This window comes from Lactuca serriola, chromosome 3, assembly GCF_051521515.1.
Source record: "Lactuca serriola cultivar US96UC23 chromosome 3, Lser_US96UC23_V15, whole genome shotgun sequence".
NCBI lineage: Eukaryota > Viridiplantae > Streptophyta > Magnoliopsida > Asterales > Asteraceae > Lactuca > Lactuca serriola.
The window spans coordinates 267210367-267228852 of NC_136410.1; the positions used below are offsets into that span (position 1 = coordinate 267210367).

The 18486-nt window shown below is 35.1% G+C and overlaps 3 protein-coding genes across 3 annotated transcripts; all 3 read right to left on the minus strand.

Moving 5' to 3' along the window:
* Window positions 1-1120: 1120 nt before the first annotated feature.
* Window positions 1121-3123, minus strand: LOC145094888 (cytochrome P450 CYP82D47-like). Its single transcript, XM_079032874.1, has 2 exons — window positions 2173-3123; window positions 1121-1927 (listed from the first exon to the last, which is right to left on the minus strand). The coding sequence occupies exons 1-2, from the start codon at window positions 3121-3123 to the stop codon at window positions 1292-1294; spliced, it is 1587 nt and encodes a 528-aa protein (XP_078889000.1). The 3' UTR covers window positions 1121-1291.
* A 5346-nt stretch (window positions 3124-8469) lies between these two features.
* On the minus strand, window positions 8470-10472 carry LOC145094889 (cytochrome P450 CYP82D47-like). The gene is made up of 2 exons (XM_079032875.1): window positions 9522-10472; window positions 8470-9276 (listed from the first exon to the last, which is right to left on the minus strand). The coding sequence occupies exons 1-2, from the start codon at window positions 10470-10472 to the stop codon at window positions 8641-8643; spliced, it is 1587 nt and encodes a 528-aa protein (XP_078889001.1). The 3' UTR covers window positions 8470-8640.
* A 5344-nt stretch (window positions 10473-15816) lies between these two features.
* LOC145094890 (cytochrome P450 CYP82D47-like) lies at window positions 15817-17819 on the minus strand. The gene is made up of 2 exons (XM_079032876.1): window positions 16869-17819; window positions 15817-16623 (listed from the first exon to the last, which is right to left on the minus strand). Exons 1-2 carry the CDS (start codon window positions 17817-17819, stop codon window positions 15988-15990), a joined length of 1587 nt encoding a protein of 528 aa, XP_078889002.1. The 3' UTR covers window positions 15817-15987.
* Window positions 17820-18486: the final 667 nt, after the last annotated feature.

Sequence of the window (18486 nt, forward strand, 5' to 3'; positions counted from 1 at the left end):
TCCTAGTCGTTGGATCATGGCCTAAATCGACGGTTAGGGTTGAAATGAGGCGGATCGCCAACATAAGCTTTTAGCGGCGACAGACACTTTTAGCGGCGACAAAAACGCGTTTGTTTGATGTCGCCGCTCAAAGTGTCCGTCGTGCTAAAGGTGTCGCTGCTATTGCTTGATGGTGATAACCATAGCAGACCCTGGATACGAAGTCTTTAAAATGTTCCATTATTCTCTAGAAACGATTATGAGGAAAACAGTTTCATCCTTTCCATGTTGGATGAACAACAAAACATGGGTATCTTTCTTTTGGATATCTCTATTTGTTGAGCTTCATTAGTTTCCGTGTGCGTATGTTGGATATAAGACCAAAATAACAAACTCCTTTTATTACTGTTATCACTCACGAAATGTATGAAGAAAGGAAGAAGAAAGGTTTTTTCTAATGTAATAAATTAAATGTGCAGCAATCCGAAAAGTAAAGAGCAAAAAAACTATTTTATTCATAGCACTAAAGGCTATATATAATCATCTTAGATACACACGTGACCCATGAAAGAAGCCATGCTACTTGTTCTACCAGAAGACTCGGTACAAGCTAAGGACCGGTACAACTCCATATACTTGGGTCAATCTAGAAGCTAAATTCTAAATAATAAACTACTAATTAAAACATAAGATGATATAAATTCATAAATACTCATTAAAACTAAAGTTCCAATCATGCATGCATATAACGGGTGAACCGATGACAACCGAACCGATTAATCCAGGAAACAGTGTAATCATGCATTCTGTAAAAAATCCCATATCTCTTCTGACTTGGAAAGGATATTTTTTTCATGCTCAAAAACACATAGTCTGAAAATTGGGAAGCCATGCTAATATATAGTAGTGTTGACTTGTACCATTTTAAAATTGATATAAAGCAACTATTATGCGTGCAACATAGCTAGCTCTGATAACACAATGTTCGTGTAATTAAACAGCGAAAATTTTCATGCTAATTATCGATGCTTAAAATGTAAACAAGGGATGGCTCTATATACAGAGCATATATACAAGCAGAAGAAACTAAAAACCATTGCATGAAATAATGAAAATCCAAAACAAAGTAGTATCCATTATACTGCATGAAATAATAAAAATCCAAAACAGATTTAGTAGTATGACTAATTAACAAGCTGTTGATAAGATAGTAAGAAGACTTTGTGATTTTTCGGGATTAATTGTCTTGGAATGGTTGTTCAATAAGACTAGAGTGTGGGCGCATGGTCGGTGATGATTCGAAGCAAACGTATCATGCAGCAACTGCAGGGTACATATCAAGGGATAAACGAGGCGCCAGAAGGACCTCAAGTGGGATCGCTTTGCTGATAGTCACTCCAGCGCTTTCACTCATATCAATGGGTTCTTTCGATGGGTTTTTAAGCACAAATTGTTGTATTAAAGTAGCTAAAGTTATATGCAAAGACCGAAGAGCAAAGGGAATAGCAGGGCATACTCTTCTACCACTACCGAAAGGAAGCAATTCATAATTGTTTCCCCTGACGTCAACATGTTTACGACTTGTCAAGAATCTTTCTGGCTGAAATTCTTCAGGATGTGACCATTTATTAGGATCATGTTGAATTTTCCAAAGATTAGTCAATAAACGTGTGCCTTTAGGGATTTTGTAGCCACCAATAACGCAATCCTCCATGGACTCATGAGGAAGGTTTAGAGGTCCAGGCGGGTATAAACGCAGTGTTTCTTTAACGATTGCGTCAAGGTAAACAAGGTTCTTCAGGTCCGACTCCTCTACTGCTCTCTTCCTTCCAACATGCTCATCCAATTCATCTTGGGCAATTTTTAATACTCTTGGGTTGTTGAGCAACAAACATAAAGCCCATGTTAACGTTGCAGCCGATGTGTCCAATCCCGCAGCTAAAACAGTCTGCAAGTTTGAAGTTAAAACAAATTTCTTATATTAGCTAGATTTCAAGCAACATGCATGCATGCATGCTGATAATTGATTTTATTTTTTTGCACAGCTTATCTTTGCCACTGAAAACTGTTGCAAATACGTACTATAATGAATGTGGAAGAAACTATATATAATTAAACGATTAATTAACAAACTCTAGCTAGTAATAGTAGCTCATAATGATGATGAGATATAGAAAGATTAATAAGGTTTACCAAACATGTAGCCTTGATTATGGTATCATGGTCAAAACCACGGAATTCCTCTGGGGAGGCACCTTCAAGAACCGAAATCAGAACATCCATGAAGACTTGGCTTCTTTCATGTTGCTGCTTTTCCTCCGCCCTCACTCTCTTGTGATCCTCTAGCCATCCTGTTACAATTCCGTACATCTCTTCTCCTGTCATCTTCATTTTTTTCTCGTATCCTCCCAGGTCCAAAGGCTTGAGATATGGAATAAAATCAGACACCACAAATGTGCCCAATAACACAAAGAATTTCCTTATCACTTTTTGAAATCGAACCCCTTCTTTGTCATCAGGTGAAAACCTTTTTCCTGAAACAACCCTGACCACAACATTTAATATCAAGTTCTGAAACCATTGTTTCATATCCACCTTTACCATGTCGGAACTTCCACTCTCTTTATTCTTTACCCAAGCATTATATATATCTCCCATGGATGCTTTAACCTCTGAAGCACGAAGAGGTCCAAGCATCTCCACGCGTCGCTGAGAGAGAACCTCGAGTGTCAAGATCTTGCGCACTTGTCGCCAGTAGTCACCATAAGGAGCTAGAGCCAAGATGGCATAGTTATAGCCCATGTGTTCTACTGCCATTGACTTGGGTCGACTTGCAAACACCTTATCATTTGTGGTAAAGCACTCTTTCGCCATCTCAGCGTTACTCACCACCAAAACATTGTCAACACCAAGCTTGATGGTGAAAATGGGGCCATATTTATCTGCCATGCCACCTAAGACCCTGTGAGGTAATTCAGGTCCACCTAGAAGGCGCAGGTGTCCTATTACCGGCCATCGTCCCTTTGCTTGAGGTGGTTCTCTGTTCTTCACTCTCTTTCCTTTAAAGCTTTGCAGCAGGAATTTTAGTAGCAAAGAAAAAACAATCGCTGCTATAGAGGCTGAAAATGGGAGAAACAGCTCCATGCTTTCTACGTCCAGAATGAATTATGAAATATGATGATACACAGGGATCATAATATATAGAGATTGAACTCCCCGGCTGCTAACCTTTTTTTCTATATATATTCAAATGGTATGGTTCTAATAATGTAAAAGTCAACAAAGTTGGCTGAAAAGTTTGCTCGATACAAGTGTGTTATTAAACTTAATGATCATTTAGCATAAATATATATTTAAGAGGGAATATAATTTAAGAATGACATATATTTCATGTTCTTGTGTCAAAAAAATCATAGAATCTTTCTGTTGTTGAGTTAGATGTATTTTGAGCAAATTAAATTTCATGTATTTGTCACCTAAAGGCTTTAATATCAAAATATTTCATTTCAATTCCTTTGAATTCCTTTTTATTCCAGCTTGATATTAATTTATTCTCTAAATAATAATGTATAAAATGATATATCAATGATTTGCACTAAATCATATTTTTTGAGAAGTGCAGTTTTATAAAAGAAAAGGGCATTGGCTTCTAGCCGTGCAAAGTATAATGTAAGAAATTGAAAAAAAAAATAAAATCATAGAAAAAACCTTAATACACAGTAAAATCCAAATGCCTCAAATAAAGTATACTAGCAAAGAATCAAAGGCTGACAGACTCTGAGAATCAAAGCGGGTGAAAGATTCAATCAAAACGTGACAAGTAAACATCACCAACTCATAGTCAAAGGTGTTTTCTGATCTTCACCACCGTATCGACCAAATACCTATTAGTTGAACATTCAAATATTAGGGTTATAGAAATTGACTCAAATAACCTCTAAATATGGGTGGTATTTGTCAAAATTAAGATAATATGAGACATATATCTTCTGATATACTAACATATTGTGTTATAACTTTCAATTTCCCTTTCGAGTATATAAAAGCACTGCAAAAAAAATTAGGAAAAATGGTATTTGAGTCCACAAGGAAGGTTATGTTTTAATCTATGATTGGTATGATTCAAGCACATAAGCACTTATGAGAGAATTACAACAACTAATGTGATATACACACACACACACACACACAAAAGATTCTCCAAATGCATCATTATTTCCATTGTGGTTAGGTTTATTCAGTTTCTTAATTGCATCTCATTTCTCATGTGACTATAATATTATAAACAACCATGCACATTCGGTTGTGGTTCTCTAAGTGTGGCTTAAGTAGAGATGGTGGGGGCAATAAGGTCTTTTAGTCAATTAGGATATGTTGGTGTTGTTTATCTTTAAGTGGGAGTTTAGATTCAGTCGGTCATCATCTTGGATCTATTTATGTTAAAGTTAAAGCTCAAGGAGAGAACTAGCCTCTTGAAAGCTAGGATTCCAATTTGTAATCATTTATTTTTTAGTTCAATCAGTTTCTATATATATAAGTTTCTATATATATAAGTGTACAACAGAAGTACACTTTGCTTCTTTACTTTAAAAGTAGATAGTTTTGTAATTGTTGTTATTATTTATATCCCTTTTAATTTTATAATTGAACTTGATTTGTGTGGAATGCAGTGGTGATGGTGATGAGATAGAAAAAGAGGAGATCAATGGACTGAGATTCTCTCTTGGGAGCCTACAACCTTTTTTTTAACATAGTTTCTTGGTGGGTATGATAAGACCTGTTATTCAAGAAACATGGAAAACAATCAGTGAATCAACCTCGATTTGTCGAGGTAATGCAACGTTCATTTGATAATTCTTCAATTTACAAATGTTTTTCCTTACTGTATAAAGTTTAAAGATGCTAAAAAATATAAAGGTGATTTACTATTTCATATAATTTGCTTTCTCATGTCAATCATTAAGTTGGATTTGGAGTTGTGAAGAAAAAGTAAAAATAATTAGTGATAATTGCAAACTTCTACCTATTTATTTAAGGTATGCACAAAGCTTAAATGAGCTCATATAAGCTTATTTGGATCTGGGGTATTTGCTAAAGCATCATTACCGAAAAGACTAAGGTAGTGTTTAATATAATGGATCAGAGAAGGAAGCAATGGAATAAACTACTGTCGAACGAAGGTGATTCACTCCGTTTGTTAATTTCCATTCCTTTTTTTCTTCATTTATCATGTAATGGAATAGAAAAATTGCATTGTAACCCAATTTTGTTTGTGGAATTTTAACGTCACAAAATTATCTTTTTATCACTTAATTGGGTTTTAATGAGCCTCTGTTGTCTTTTAATTTTTTTACATGTGAAAATAAAAATTCTTAAATTAAAATTAAAATGGTGTAAAGAATAAGACTTAGAATTATGCATTGTACATACATTTTTCATATATATGTTTTTATATGTTATCATTTTATTTTCCTACAAAACATATTTTTCCTCGTGATGTTTTTGGGTAGTAAATGATCAGAAATTTAGAGGTTGAATTACTCTCTATCAAAGTTGGTATTTACTTATTTAGTTGACCTTTTTGAAGTACAAATATAAATGTCTAATAATTTTTCAGATGTCATTAAGATAAATGCTTAAAATATTGTCAAAAATACATTCGGTACTTCAAGCAATCATTATGCTTTTGGACCTAACACACAATTTATTTTGGCAAAATTAGGAATATGGTCTCATGAAAAGTCTCATCTTGGTCAATTCTGCATCCAAACTTGCAAGATATCCATATTTAGTCAATTGGCATGTCATTTGCTTCCGCATAAACTTGAACAACCTTTAAATTACAGAAATTTAAACAACCTTTAAATTACTTATTGCTACTTTTGATTTATTATGTATGTTAATAGCCACTTTCTTTCTTTCTTTTTGAATCTAGGAGGGTATAATTGGTAAGCTGACTATTAACTGTACTCAAATTTTATATTGTATGGTGCAACTTTGCGATTTTATCAAATATCTAAATATACACAAAGTAAATTGGATATTCATAATAGTGTATGTATTTATTTTAAAAGACAATTATAAGTAAATTGGATATTTATAACATTGTATATATTAATTTAAAAACAAAATTATAAAGTTACTGACAAAGCTTTAATCTTCTTAAATTAATAAATTAATAAATCCTTGTAAATTAATAGTGTTAATCTTTCACAAACATAATTTCTACGGGTTTAAACTAACAATTTTATAGTTATGGATAAAACCTTTAAGCTTCTAAAAAATATTTGTTTGCAAATGTATTATTAGTTATAACATCTATTAACTTCTAAAATGATTTTACGTTGGTTCCGTGTAGTACACGGTTATAACCTAGTTTATATAATATTTATAGCTGAGAATGAGAAAAACGGGGAGGCCTTGGCCCCCCTAGGCCTCTAGAAGCTTCCGTCACTGACTGGTGCACTACAAGAAATTAGAGTATTACTGGCGACGGGCGTCGTCGCTAAAGGTCGAAAATGTCGCCGCTAAATGATCACTACTGTTGGTTCGTCGCTAATGCTCCACTGGTCGCCGCTATTGCCTTCTGTCGCCGTTAAAGGCGTGTCGCTGCTAATACTATTTGTTGCCACTAAAGGTATCGCCGCTATTTGTATGTATTTGTATACATACAAATACACATACATACATAATACACATACAAAATACACATATACATACAAAAACACATACACATACAGAATTTACATACATATACATATAAATGAGCATACAAAAACACATATACATACATAAAATACACTCAAGATACTCGTATACATAGAAATGCAAATACAAATACATATCCACATCTACAAACACAAAATACAAATACAAATACACATCTAAAATATCAAAATTATCAAAATTTCGTCATGAACAGTGGTGGTGGCGGTATACTCCGGCGAGAAAGGTGGGGGGTCTCAAAATTCCGACAACCAACACAAATTTATTAGGGAGAAGAGAAAAGGAAAAGAGAAAGGGGGAAAATGGAGAGGAAGAGAGGTGAAATATCGAAGATTTCGGTGAAATTCCGATGGGGTCGAAGGTGGTGAGCAGAAAGAAGAGAGAAGAAGGGAAAACACAGAAGTAGATCAGGGAAGAAAGTGAAGACGAAGCAGATTTTATTGTCGAGGCTCTTTAGCAGCGACACCTTTAGCGGTGACACATCGGAGGGAAAACAATCCGGGGTTTTCTACATCGTTGGATCATCACTTAAATCAACTGTTGGGGTTGAAATGACGCGGATCGCCAGAACTAGCAATAGCGACGACGAGTAGCCTTTAGCGGCGACACACCGGAGGGAAAATAACGCGGAGTTTTCTACATCCTCCTAGTCGTTGGATCATGGCCTAAATCGACGGTTAGGGTTGAAATGAGGCGGATCGCCAACATAAGCTTTTAGCGGCGACAGACACTTTTAGCGGCGACAAAAACGCGTTTGTTTGATGTCGCCGCTCAAAGTGTCCGTCGTGCTAAAGGTGTCGCTGCTATTGCTTGATGGTGATAACCATAGCAGACCCTGGATACGAAGTCTTTAAAATGTTCCATTATTCTCTAGAAACGATTATGAGGAAAACAGTTTCATCCTTTCCATGTTGGATGAACAACAAAACATGGGTATCTTTCTTTTGGATATCTCTATTTGTTGAGCTTCATTAGTTTCCGTGTGCGTATGTTGGATATAAGACCAAAATAACAAACTCCTTTTATTACTGTTATCACTCACGAAATGTATGAAGAAAGGAAGAAGAAAGGTTTTTTCTAATGTAATAAATTAAATGTGCAGCAATCCGAAAAGTAAAGAGCAAAAAAACTATTTTATTCATAGCACTAAAGGCTATATATAATCATCTTAGATACACACGTGACCCATGAAAGAAGCCATGCTACTTGTTCTACCAGAAGACTCGGTACAAGCTAAGGACCGGTACAACTCCATATACTTGGGTCAATCTAGAAGCTAAATTCTAAATAATAAACTACTAATTAAAACATAAGATGATATAAATTCATAAATACTCATTAAAACTAAAGTTCCAATCATGCATGCATATAACGGGTGAACCGATGACAACCGAACCGATTAATCCAGGAAACAGTGTAATCATGCATTCTGTAAAAAATCCCATATCTCTTCTGACTTGGAAAGGATATTTTTTTCATGCTCAAAAACACATAGTCTGAAAATTGGGAAGCCATGCTAATATATAGTAGTGTTGACTTGTACCATTTTAAAATTGATATAAAGCAACTATTATGCGTGCAACATAGCTAGCTCTGATAACACAATGTTCGTGTAATTAAACAGCGAAAATTTTCATGCTAATTATCGATGCTTAAAATGTAAACAAGGGATGGCTCTATATACAGAGCATATATACAAGCAGAAGAAACTAAAAACCATTGCATGAAATAATGAAAATCCAAAACAAAGTAGTATCCATTATACTGCATGAAATAATAAAAATCCAAAACAGATTTAGTAGTATGACTAATTAACAAGCTGTTGATAAGATAGTAAGAAGACTTTGTGATTTTTCGGGATTAATTGTCTTGGAATGGTTGTTCAATAAGACTAGAGTGTGGGCGCATGGTCGGTGATGATTCGAAGCAAACGTATCATGCAGCAACTGCAGGGTACATATCAAGGGATAAACGAGGCGCCAGAAGGACCTCAAGTGGGATCGCTTTGCTGATAGTCACTCCAGCGCTTTCACTCATATCAATGGGTTCTTTCGATGGGTTTTTAAGCACAAATTGTTGTATTAAAGTAGCTAAAGTTATATGCAAAGACCGAAGAGCAAAGGGAATAGCAGGGCATACTCTTCTACCACTACCGAAAGGAAGCAATTCATAATTGTTTCCCCTGACGTCAACATGTTTACGACTTGTCAAGAATCTTTCTGGCTGAAATTCTTCAGGATGTGACCATTTATTAGGATCATGTTGAATTTTCCAAAGATTAGTCAATAAACGTGTGCCTTTAGGGATTTTGTAGCCACCAATAACGCAATCCTCCATGGACTCATGAGGAAGGTTTAGAGGTCCAGGCGGGTATAAACGCAGTGTTTCTTTAACGATTGCGTCAAGGTAAACAAGGTTCTTCAGGTCCGACTCCTCTACTGCTCTCTTCCTTCCAACATGCTCATCCAATTCATCTTGGGCAATTTTTAATACTCTTGGGTTGTTGAGCAACAAACATAAAGCCCATGTTAACGTTGCAGCCGATGTGTCCAATCCCGCAGCTAAAACAGTCTGCAAGTTTGAAGTTAAAACAAATTTCTTATATTAGCTAGATTTCAAGCAACATGCATGCATGCATGCTGATAATTGATTTTATTTTTTTGCACAGCTTATCTTTGCCACTGAAAACTGTTGCAAATACGTACTATAATGAATGTGGAAGAAACTATATATAATTAAACGATTAATTAACAAACTCTAGCTAGTAATAGTAGCTCATAATGATGATGAGATATAGAAAGATTAATAAGGTTTACCAAACATGTAGCCTTGATTATGGTATCATGGTCAAAACCACGGAATTCCTCTGGGGAGGCACCTTCAAGAACCGAAATCAGAACATCCATGAAGACTTGGCTTCTTTCATGTTGCTGCTTTTCCTCCGCCCTCACTCTCTTGTGATCCTCTAGCCATCCTGTTACAATTCCGTACATCTCTTCTCCTGTCATCTTCATTTTTTTCTCGTATCCTCCCAGGTCCAAAGGCTTGAGATATGGAATAAAATCAGACACCACAAATGTGCCCAATAACACAAAGAATTTCCTTATCACTTTTTGAAATCGAACCCCTTCTTTGTCATCAGGTGAAAACCTTTTTCCTGAAACAACCCTGACCACAACATTTAATATCAAGTTCTGAAACCATTGTTTCATATCCACCTTTACCATGTCGGAACTTCCACTCTCTTTATTCTTTACCCAAGCATTATATATATCTCCCATGGATGCTTTAACCTCTGAAGCACGAAGAGGTCCAAGCATCTCCACGCGTCGCTGAGAGAGAACCTCGAGTGTCAAGATCTTGCGCACTTGTCGCCAGTAGTCACCATAAGGAGCTAGAGCCAAGATGGCATAGTTATAGCCCATGTGTTCTACTGCCATTGACTTGGGTCGACTTGCAAACACCTTATCATTTGTGGTAAAGCACTCTTTCGCCATCTCAGCGTTACTCACCACCAAAACATTGTGAACACCAAGCTTGATGGTGAAAATGGGGCCATATTTATCTGCCATGCCACCTAAGACCCTAAGAGGTAATTCAGGTCCACCTAGAAGGCGCAGGTGTCCTATTACCGGCCATCGGCCCTTTGCTTGAGGTGGTTCTCTGTTCTTCACTCTCTTTCCTTTAAAGCTTTGCAGCAGGAATTTTAGTAGCAAAGAAAAAACAATCGCTGCTATAGAGGCTGAAAATGGGAGAAACAGCTCCATGCTTTCTACGTCCAGAATGAATTATGAAATATGATGATACACAGGGATCATAATATATAGAGATTGAACTCCCCGGCTGCTAACCTTTTTTTCTATATATATTCAAATGGTATGGTTCTAATAATGTAAAAGTCAACAAAGTTGGCTGAAAAGTTTGCTCGATACAAGTGTGTTATTAAACTTAATGATCATTTAGCATAAATATATATTTAAGAGGGAATATAATTTAAGAATGACATATATTTCATGTTCTTGTGTCAAAAAAATCATAGAATCTTTCTGTTGTTGAGTTAGATGTATTTTGAGCAAATTAAATTTCATGTATTTGTCACCTAAAGGCTTTAATATCAAAATATTTCATTTCAATTCCTTTGAATTCCTTTTTATTCCAGCTTGATATTAATTTATTCTCTAAATAATAATGTATAAAATGATATATCAATGATTTGCACTAAATCATATTTTTTGAGAAGTGCAGTTTTATAAAAGAAAAGGGCATTGGCTTCTAGCCGTGCAAAGTATAATGTAAGAAATTGAAAAAAAAAATAAAATCATAGAAAAAACCTTAATACACAGTAAAATCCAAATGCCTCAAATAAAGTATACTAGCAAAGAATCAAAGGCTGACAGACTCTGAGAATCAAAGCGGGTGAAAGATTCAATCAAAACGTGACAAGTAAACATCACCAACTCATAGTCAAAGGTGTTTTCTGATCTTCACCACCGTATCGACCAAATACCTATTAGTTGAACATTCAAATATTAGGGTTATAGAAATTGACTCAAATAACCTCTAAATATGGGTGGTATTTGTCAAAATTAAGATAATATGAGACATATATCTTCTGATATACTAACATATTGTGTTATAACTTTCAATTTCCCTTTCGAGTATATAAAAGCACTGCAAAAAAAATTAGGAAAAATGGTATTTGAGTCCACAAGGAAGGTTATGTTTTAATCTATGATTGGTATGATTCAAGCACATAAGCACTTATGAGAGAATTACAACAACTAATGTGATATACACACACACACACACACAAAAGATTCTCCAAATGCATCATTATTTCCATTGTGGTTAGGTTTATTCAGTTTCTTAATTGCATCTCATTTCTCATGTGACTATAATATTATAAACAACCATGCACATTCGGTTGTGGTTCTCTAAGTGTGGCTTAAGTAGAGATGGTGGGGGCAATAAGGTCTTTTAGTCAATTAGGATATGTTGGTGTTGTTTATCTTTAAGTGGGAGTTTAGATTCAGTCGGTCATCATCTTGGATCTATTTATGTTAAAGTTAAAGCTCAAGGAGAGAACTAGCCTCTTGAAAGCTAGGATTCCAATTTGTAATCATTTATTTTTTAGTTCAATCAGTTTCTATATATATAAGTTTCTATATATATAAGTGTACAACAGAAGTACACTTTGCTTCTTTACTTTAAAAGTAGATAGTTTTGTAATTGTTGTTATTATTTATATCCCTTTTAATTTTATAATTGAACTTGATTTGTGTGGAATGCAGTGGTGATGGTGATGAGATAGAAAAAGAGGAGATCAATGGACTGAGATTCTCTCTTGGGAGCCTACAACCTTTTTTTTAACATAGTTTCTTGGTGGGTATGATAAGACCTGTTATTCAAGAAACATGGAAAACAATCAGTGAATCAACCTCGATTTGTCGAGGTAATGCAACGTTCATTTGATAATTCTTCAATTTACAAATGTTTTTCCTTACTGTATAAAGTTTAAAGATGCTAAAAAATATAAAGGTGATTTACTATTTCATATAATTTGCTTTCTCATGTCAATCATTAAGTTGGATTTGGAGTTGTGAAGAAAAAGTAAAAATAATTAGTGATAATTGCAAACTTCTACCTATTTATTTAAGGTATGCACAAAGCTTAAATGAGCTCATATAAGCTTATTTGGATCTGGGGTATTTGCTAAAGCATCATTACCGAAAAGACTAAGGTAGTGTTTAATATAATGGATCAGAGAAGGAAGCAATGGAATAAACTACTGTCGAACGAAGGTGATTCACTCCGTTTGTTAATTTCCATTCCTTTTTTTCTTCATTTATCATGTAATGGAATAGAAAAATTGCATTGTAACCCAATTTTGTTTGTAGAATTTTAACGTCACAAAATTATCTTTTTATCACTTAATTGGGTTTTAATGAGCCTCTGTTGTCTTTTAATTTTTTTACATGTGAAAATAAAAATTCTTAAATTAAAATTAAAATGGTGTAAAGAATAAGACTTAGAATTATGCATTGTACATACATTTTTCATATATATGTTTTTATATGTTATCATTTTATTTTCCTACAAAACATATTTTTCCTCGTGATGTTTTTGGGTAGTAAATGATCAGAAATTTAGAGGTTGAATTACTCTCTATCAAAGTTGGTATTTACTTATTTAGTTGACCTTTTTGAAGTACAAATATAAATGTCTAATAATTTTTCAGATGTCATTAAGATAAATGCTTAAAATATTGTCAAAAATACATTCGGTACTTCAAGCAATCATTATGCTTTTGGACCTAACACACAATTTATTTTGGCAAAATTAGGAATATGGTCTCATGAAAAGTCTCATCTTGGTCAATTCTGCATCCAAACTTGCAAGATATCCATATTTAGTCAATTGGCATGTCATTTGCTTCCGCATAAACTTGAACAACCTTTAAATTACAGAAATTTAAACAACCTTTAAATTACTTATTGCTACTTTTGATTTATTATGTATGTTAATAGCCACTTTCTTTCTTTCTTTTTGAATCTAGGAGGGTATAATTGGTAAGCTGACTATTAACTGTACTCAAATTTTATATTGTATGGTGCAACTTTGCGATTTTATCAAATATCTAAATATACACAAAGTAAATTGGATATTCATAATAGTGTATGTATTTATTTTAAAAGACAATTATAAGTAAATTGGATATTTATAACATTGTATATATTAATTTAAAAACAAAATTATAAAGTTACTGACAAAGCTTTAATCTTCTTAAATTAATAAATTAATAAATCCTTGTAAATTAATAGTGTTAATCTTTCACAAACATAATTTCTACGGGTTTAAACTAACAATTTTATAGTTATGGATAAAACCTTTAAGCTTCTAAAAAATATTTGTTTGCAAATGTATTATTAGTTATAACATCTATTAACTTCTAAAATGATTTTACGTTGGTTCCGTGTAGTACACGGTTATAACCTAGTTTATATAATATTTATAGCTGAGAATGAGAAAAACGGGGAGGCCTTGGCCCCCCTAGGCCTCTAGAAGCTTCCGTCACTGACTGGTGCACTACAAGAAATTAGAGTATTACTGGCGACGGGCGTCGTCGCTAAAGGTCGAAAATGTCGCCGCTAAATGATCACTACTGTTGGTTCGTCGCTAATGCTCCACTGGTCGCCGCTATTGCCTTCTGTCGCCGTTAAAGGCGTGTCGCTGCTAATACTATTTGTTGCCACTAAAGGTATCGCCGCTATTTGTATGTATTTGTATACATACAAATACACATACATACATAATACACATACAAAATACACATATACATACAAAAACACATACACATACAGAATTTACATACATATACATATAAATGAGCATACAAAAACACATATACATACATAAAATACACTCAAGATACTCGTATACATAGAAATGCAAATACAAATACATATCCACATCTACAAACACAAAATACAAATACAAATACACATCTAAAATATCAAAATTATCAAAATTTCGTCATGAACAGTGGTGGTGGCGGTATACTCCGGCGAGAAAGGTGGGGGGTCTCAAAATTCCGACAACCAACACAAATTTATTAGGGAGAAGAGAAAAGGAAAAGAGAAAGGGGGAAAATGGAGAGGAAGAGAGGTGAAATATCGAAGATTTCGGTGAAATTCCGATGGGGTCGAAGGTGGTGAGCAGAAAGAAGAGAGAAGAAGGGAAAACACAGAAGTAGATCAGGGAAGAAAGTGAAGACGAAGCAGATTTTATTGTCGAGGCTCTTTAGCAGCGACACCTTTAGCGGTGACACATCGGAGGGAAAACAATCCGGGGTTTTCTACATCGTTGGATCATCACTTAAATCAACTGTTGGGGTTGAAATGACGCGGATCGCCAGAACTAGCAATAGCAACGACGAGTAGCCTTTAGCGGCGACACACCGGAGGGAAAATAACGCGGAGTTTTCTACATCCTCCTAGTCGTTGGATCATGGCCTAAATCGACGGTTAGGGTTGAAATGAGGCGGATCGCCAACATAAGCTTTTAGCGGCGACAGACACTTTTAGCGGCGACAAAAACGCGTTTGTTTGATGTCGCCGCTCAAAGTGTCCGTCGTGCTAAAGGTGTCGCTGCTATTGCTTGATGGTGATAACCATAGCAGACCCTGGATACGAAGTCTTTAAAATGTTCCATTATTCTCTAGAAACGATTATGAGGAAAACAGTTTCATCCTTTCCATGTTGGATGAACAACAAAACATGGGTATCTTTCTTTTGGATATCTCTATTTGTTGAGCTTCATTAGTTTCCGTGTGCGTATGTTGGATATAAGACCAAAATAACAAACTCCTTTTATTACTGTTATCACTCACGAAATGTATGAAGAAAGGAAGAAGAAAGGTTTTTTCTAATGTAATAAATTAAATGTGCAGCAATCCGAAAAGTAAAGAGCAAAAAAACTATTTTATTCATAGCACTAAAGGCTATATATAATCATCTTAGATACACACGTGACCCATGAAAGAAGCCATGCTACTTGTTCTACCAGAAGACTCGGTACAAGCTAAGGACCGGTACAACTCCATATACTTGGGTCAATCTAGAAGCTAAATTCTAAATAATAAACTACTAATTAAAACATAAGATGATATAAATTCATAAATACTCATTAAAACTAAAGTTCCAATCATGCATGCATATAACGGGTGAACCGATGACAACCGAACCGATTAATCCAGGAAACAGTGTAATCATGCATTCTGTAAAAAATCCCATATCTCTTCTGACTTGGAAAGGATATTTTTTTCATGCTCAAAAACACATAGTCTGAAAATTGGGAAGCCATGCTAATATATAGTAGTGTTGACTTGTACCATTTTAAAATTGATATAAAGCAACTATTATGCGTGCAACATAGCTAGCTCTGATAACACAATGTTCGTGTAATTAAACAGCGAAAATTTTCATGCTAATTATCGATGCTTAAAATGTAAACAAGGGATGGCTCTATATACAGAGCATATATACAAGCAGAAGAAACTAAAAACCATTGCATGAAATAATGAAAATCCAAAACAAAGTAGTATCCATTATACTGCATGAAATAATAAAAATCCAAAACAGATTTAGTAGTATGACTAATTAACAAGCTGTTGATAAGATAGTAAGAAGACTTTGTGATTTTTCGGGATTAATTGTCTTGGAATGGTTGTTCAATAAGACTAGAGTGTGGGCGCATGGTCGGTGATGATTCGAAGCAAACGTATCATGCAGCAACTGCAGGGTACATATCAAGGGATAAACGAGGCGCCAGAAGGACCTCAAGTGGGATCGCTTTGCTGATAGTCACTCCAGCGCTTTCACTCATATCAATGGGTTCTTTCGATGGGTTTTTAAGCACAAATTGTTGTATTAAAGTAGCTAAAGTTATATGCAAAGACCGAAGAGCAAAGGGAATAGCAGGGCATACTCTTCTACCACTACCGAAAGGAAGCAATTCATAATTGTTTCCCCTGACGTCAACATGTTTACGACTTGTCAAGAATCTTTCTGGCTGAAATTCTTCAGGATGTGACCATTTATTAGGATCATGTTGAATTTTCCAAAGATTAGTCAATAAACGTGTGCCTTTAGGGATTTTGTAGCCACCAATAACGCAATCCTCCATGGACTCATGAGGAAGGTTTAGAGGTCCAGGCGGGTATAAACGCAGTGTTTCTTTAACGATTGCGTCAAGGTAAACAAGGTTCTTCAGGTCCGACTCCTCTACTGCTCTCTTCCTTCCAACATGCTCATCCAATTCATCTTGGGCAATTTTTAATACTCTTGGGTTGTTGAGCAACAAACATAAAGCCCATGTTAACGTTGCAGCCGATGTGTCCAATCCCGCAGCTAAAACAGTCTGCAAGTTTGAAGTTAAAACAAATTTCTTATATTAGCTAGATTTCAAGCAACATGCATGCATGCATGCTGATAATTGATTTTATTTTTTTGCACAGCTTATCTTTGCCACTGAAAACTGTTGCAAATACGTACTATAATGAATGTGGAAGAAACTATATATAATTAAACGATTAATTAACAAACTCTAGCTAGTAATAGTAGCTCATAATGATGATGAGATATAGAAAGATTAATAAGGTTTACCAAACATGTAGCCTTGATTATGGTATCATGGTCAAAACCACGGAATTCCTCTGGGGAGGCACCTTCAAGAACCGAAATCAGAACATCCATGAAGACTTGGCTTCTTTCATGTTGCTGCTTTTCCTCCGCCCTCACTCTCTTGTGATCCTCTAGCCATCCTGTTACAATTCCGTACATCTCTTCTCCTGTCATCTTCATTTTTTTCTCGTATCCTCCCAGGTCCAAAGGCTTGAGATATGGAATAAAATCAGACACCACAAATGTGCCCAATAACACAAAGAATTTCCTTATCACTTTTTGAAATCGAACCCCTTCTTTGTCATCAGGTGAAAACCTTTTTCCTGAAACAACCCTGACCACAACATTTAATATCAAGTTCTGAAACCATTGTTTCATATCCACCTTTACCATGTCGGAACTTCCACTCTCTTTATTCTTTACCCAAGCATTATATATATCTCCCATGGATGCTTTAACCTCTGAAGCACGAAGAGGTCCAAGCATCTCCACGCGTCGCTGAGAGAGAACCTCGAGTGTCAAGATCTTGCGCACTTGTCGCCAGTAGTCACCATAAGGAGCTAGAGCCAAGATGGCATAGTTATAGCCCATGTGTTCTACTGCCATTGACTTGGGTCGACTTGCAAACACCTTATCATTTGTGGTAAAGCACTCTTTCGCCATCTCAGCGTTACTCACCACCAAAACATTGTGAACACCAAGCTTGATGGTGAAAATGGGGCCATATTTATCTGCCATGCCACCTAAGACCCTAAGAGGTAATTCAGGTCCACCTAGAAGGCGCAGGTGTCCTATTACCGGCCATCGGCCCTTTGCTTGAGGTGGTTCTCTGTTCTTCACTCTCTTTCCTTTAAAGCTTTGCAGCAGGAATTTTAGTAGCAAAGAAAAAACAATCGCTGCTATAGAGGCTGAAAATGGGAGAAACAGCTCCATGCTTTCTACGTCCAGAATGAATTATGAAATATGATGATACACAGGGATCATAATATATAGAGATTGAACTCCCCGGCTGCTAACCTTTTTTTCTATATATATTCAAATGGTATGGTTCTAATAATGTAAAAGTCAACAAAGTTGGCTGAAAAGTTTGCTCGATACAAGTGTGTTATTAAACTTAATGATCATTTAGCATAAATATATATTTAAGAGGGAATATAATTTAAGAATGACATATATTTCATGTTCTTGTGTCAAAAAAATCATAGAATCTTTCTGTTGTTGAGTTAGATGTATTTTGAGCAAATTAAATTTCATGTATTTGTCACCTAAAGGCTTTAATATCAAAATATTTCATTTCAATTCCTTTGAATTCCTTTTTATTCCAGCTTGATATTAATTTATTCTCTAAATAATAATGTATAAAATGATATATCAATGATTTGCACTAAATCATATTTTTTGAGAAGTGCAGTTTTATAAAAGAAAAGGGCATTGGCTTCTAGCCGTGCAAAGTATAATGTAAGAAATTGAAAAAAAAAATAAAATCATAGAAAAAACCTTAATACACAGTAAAATCCAAATGCCTCAAATAAAGTATACTAGCAAAGAATCAAAGGCTGACAGACTCTGAGAATCAAAGCGGGTGAAAGATTCAATCAAA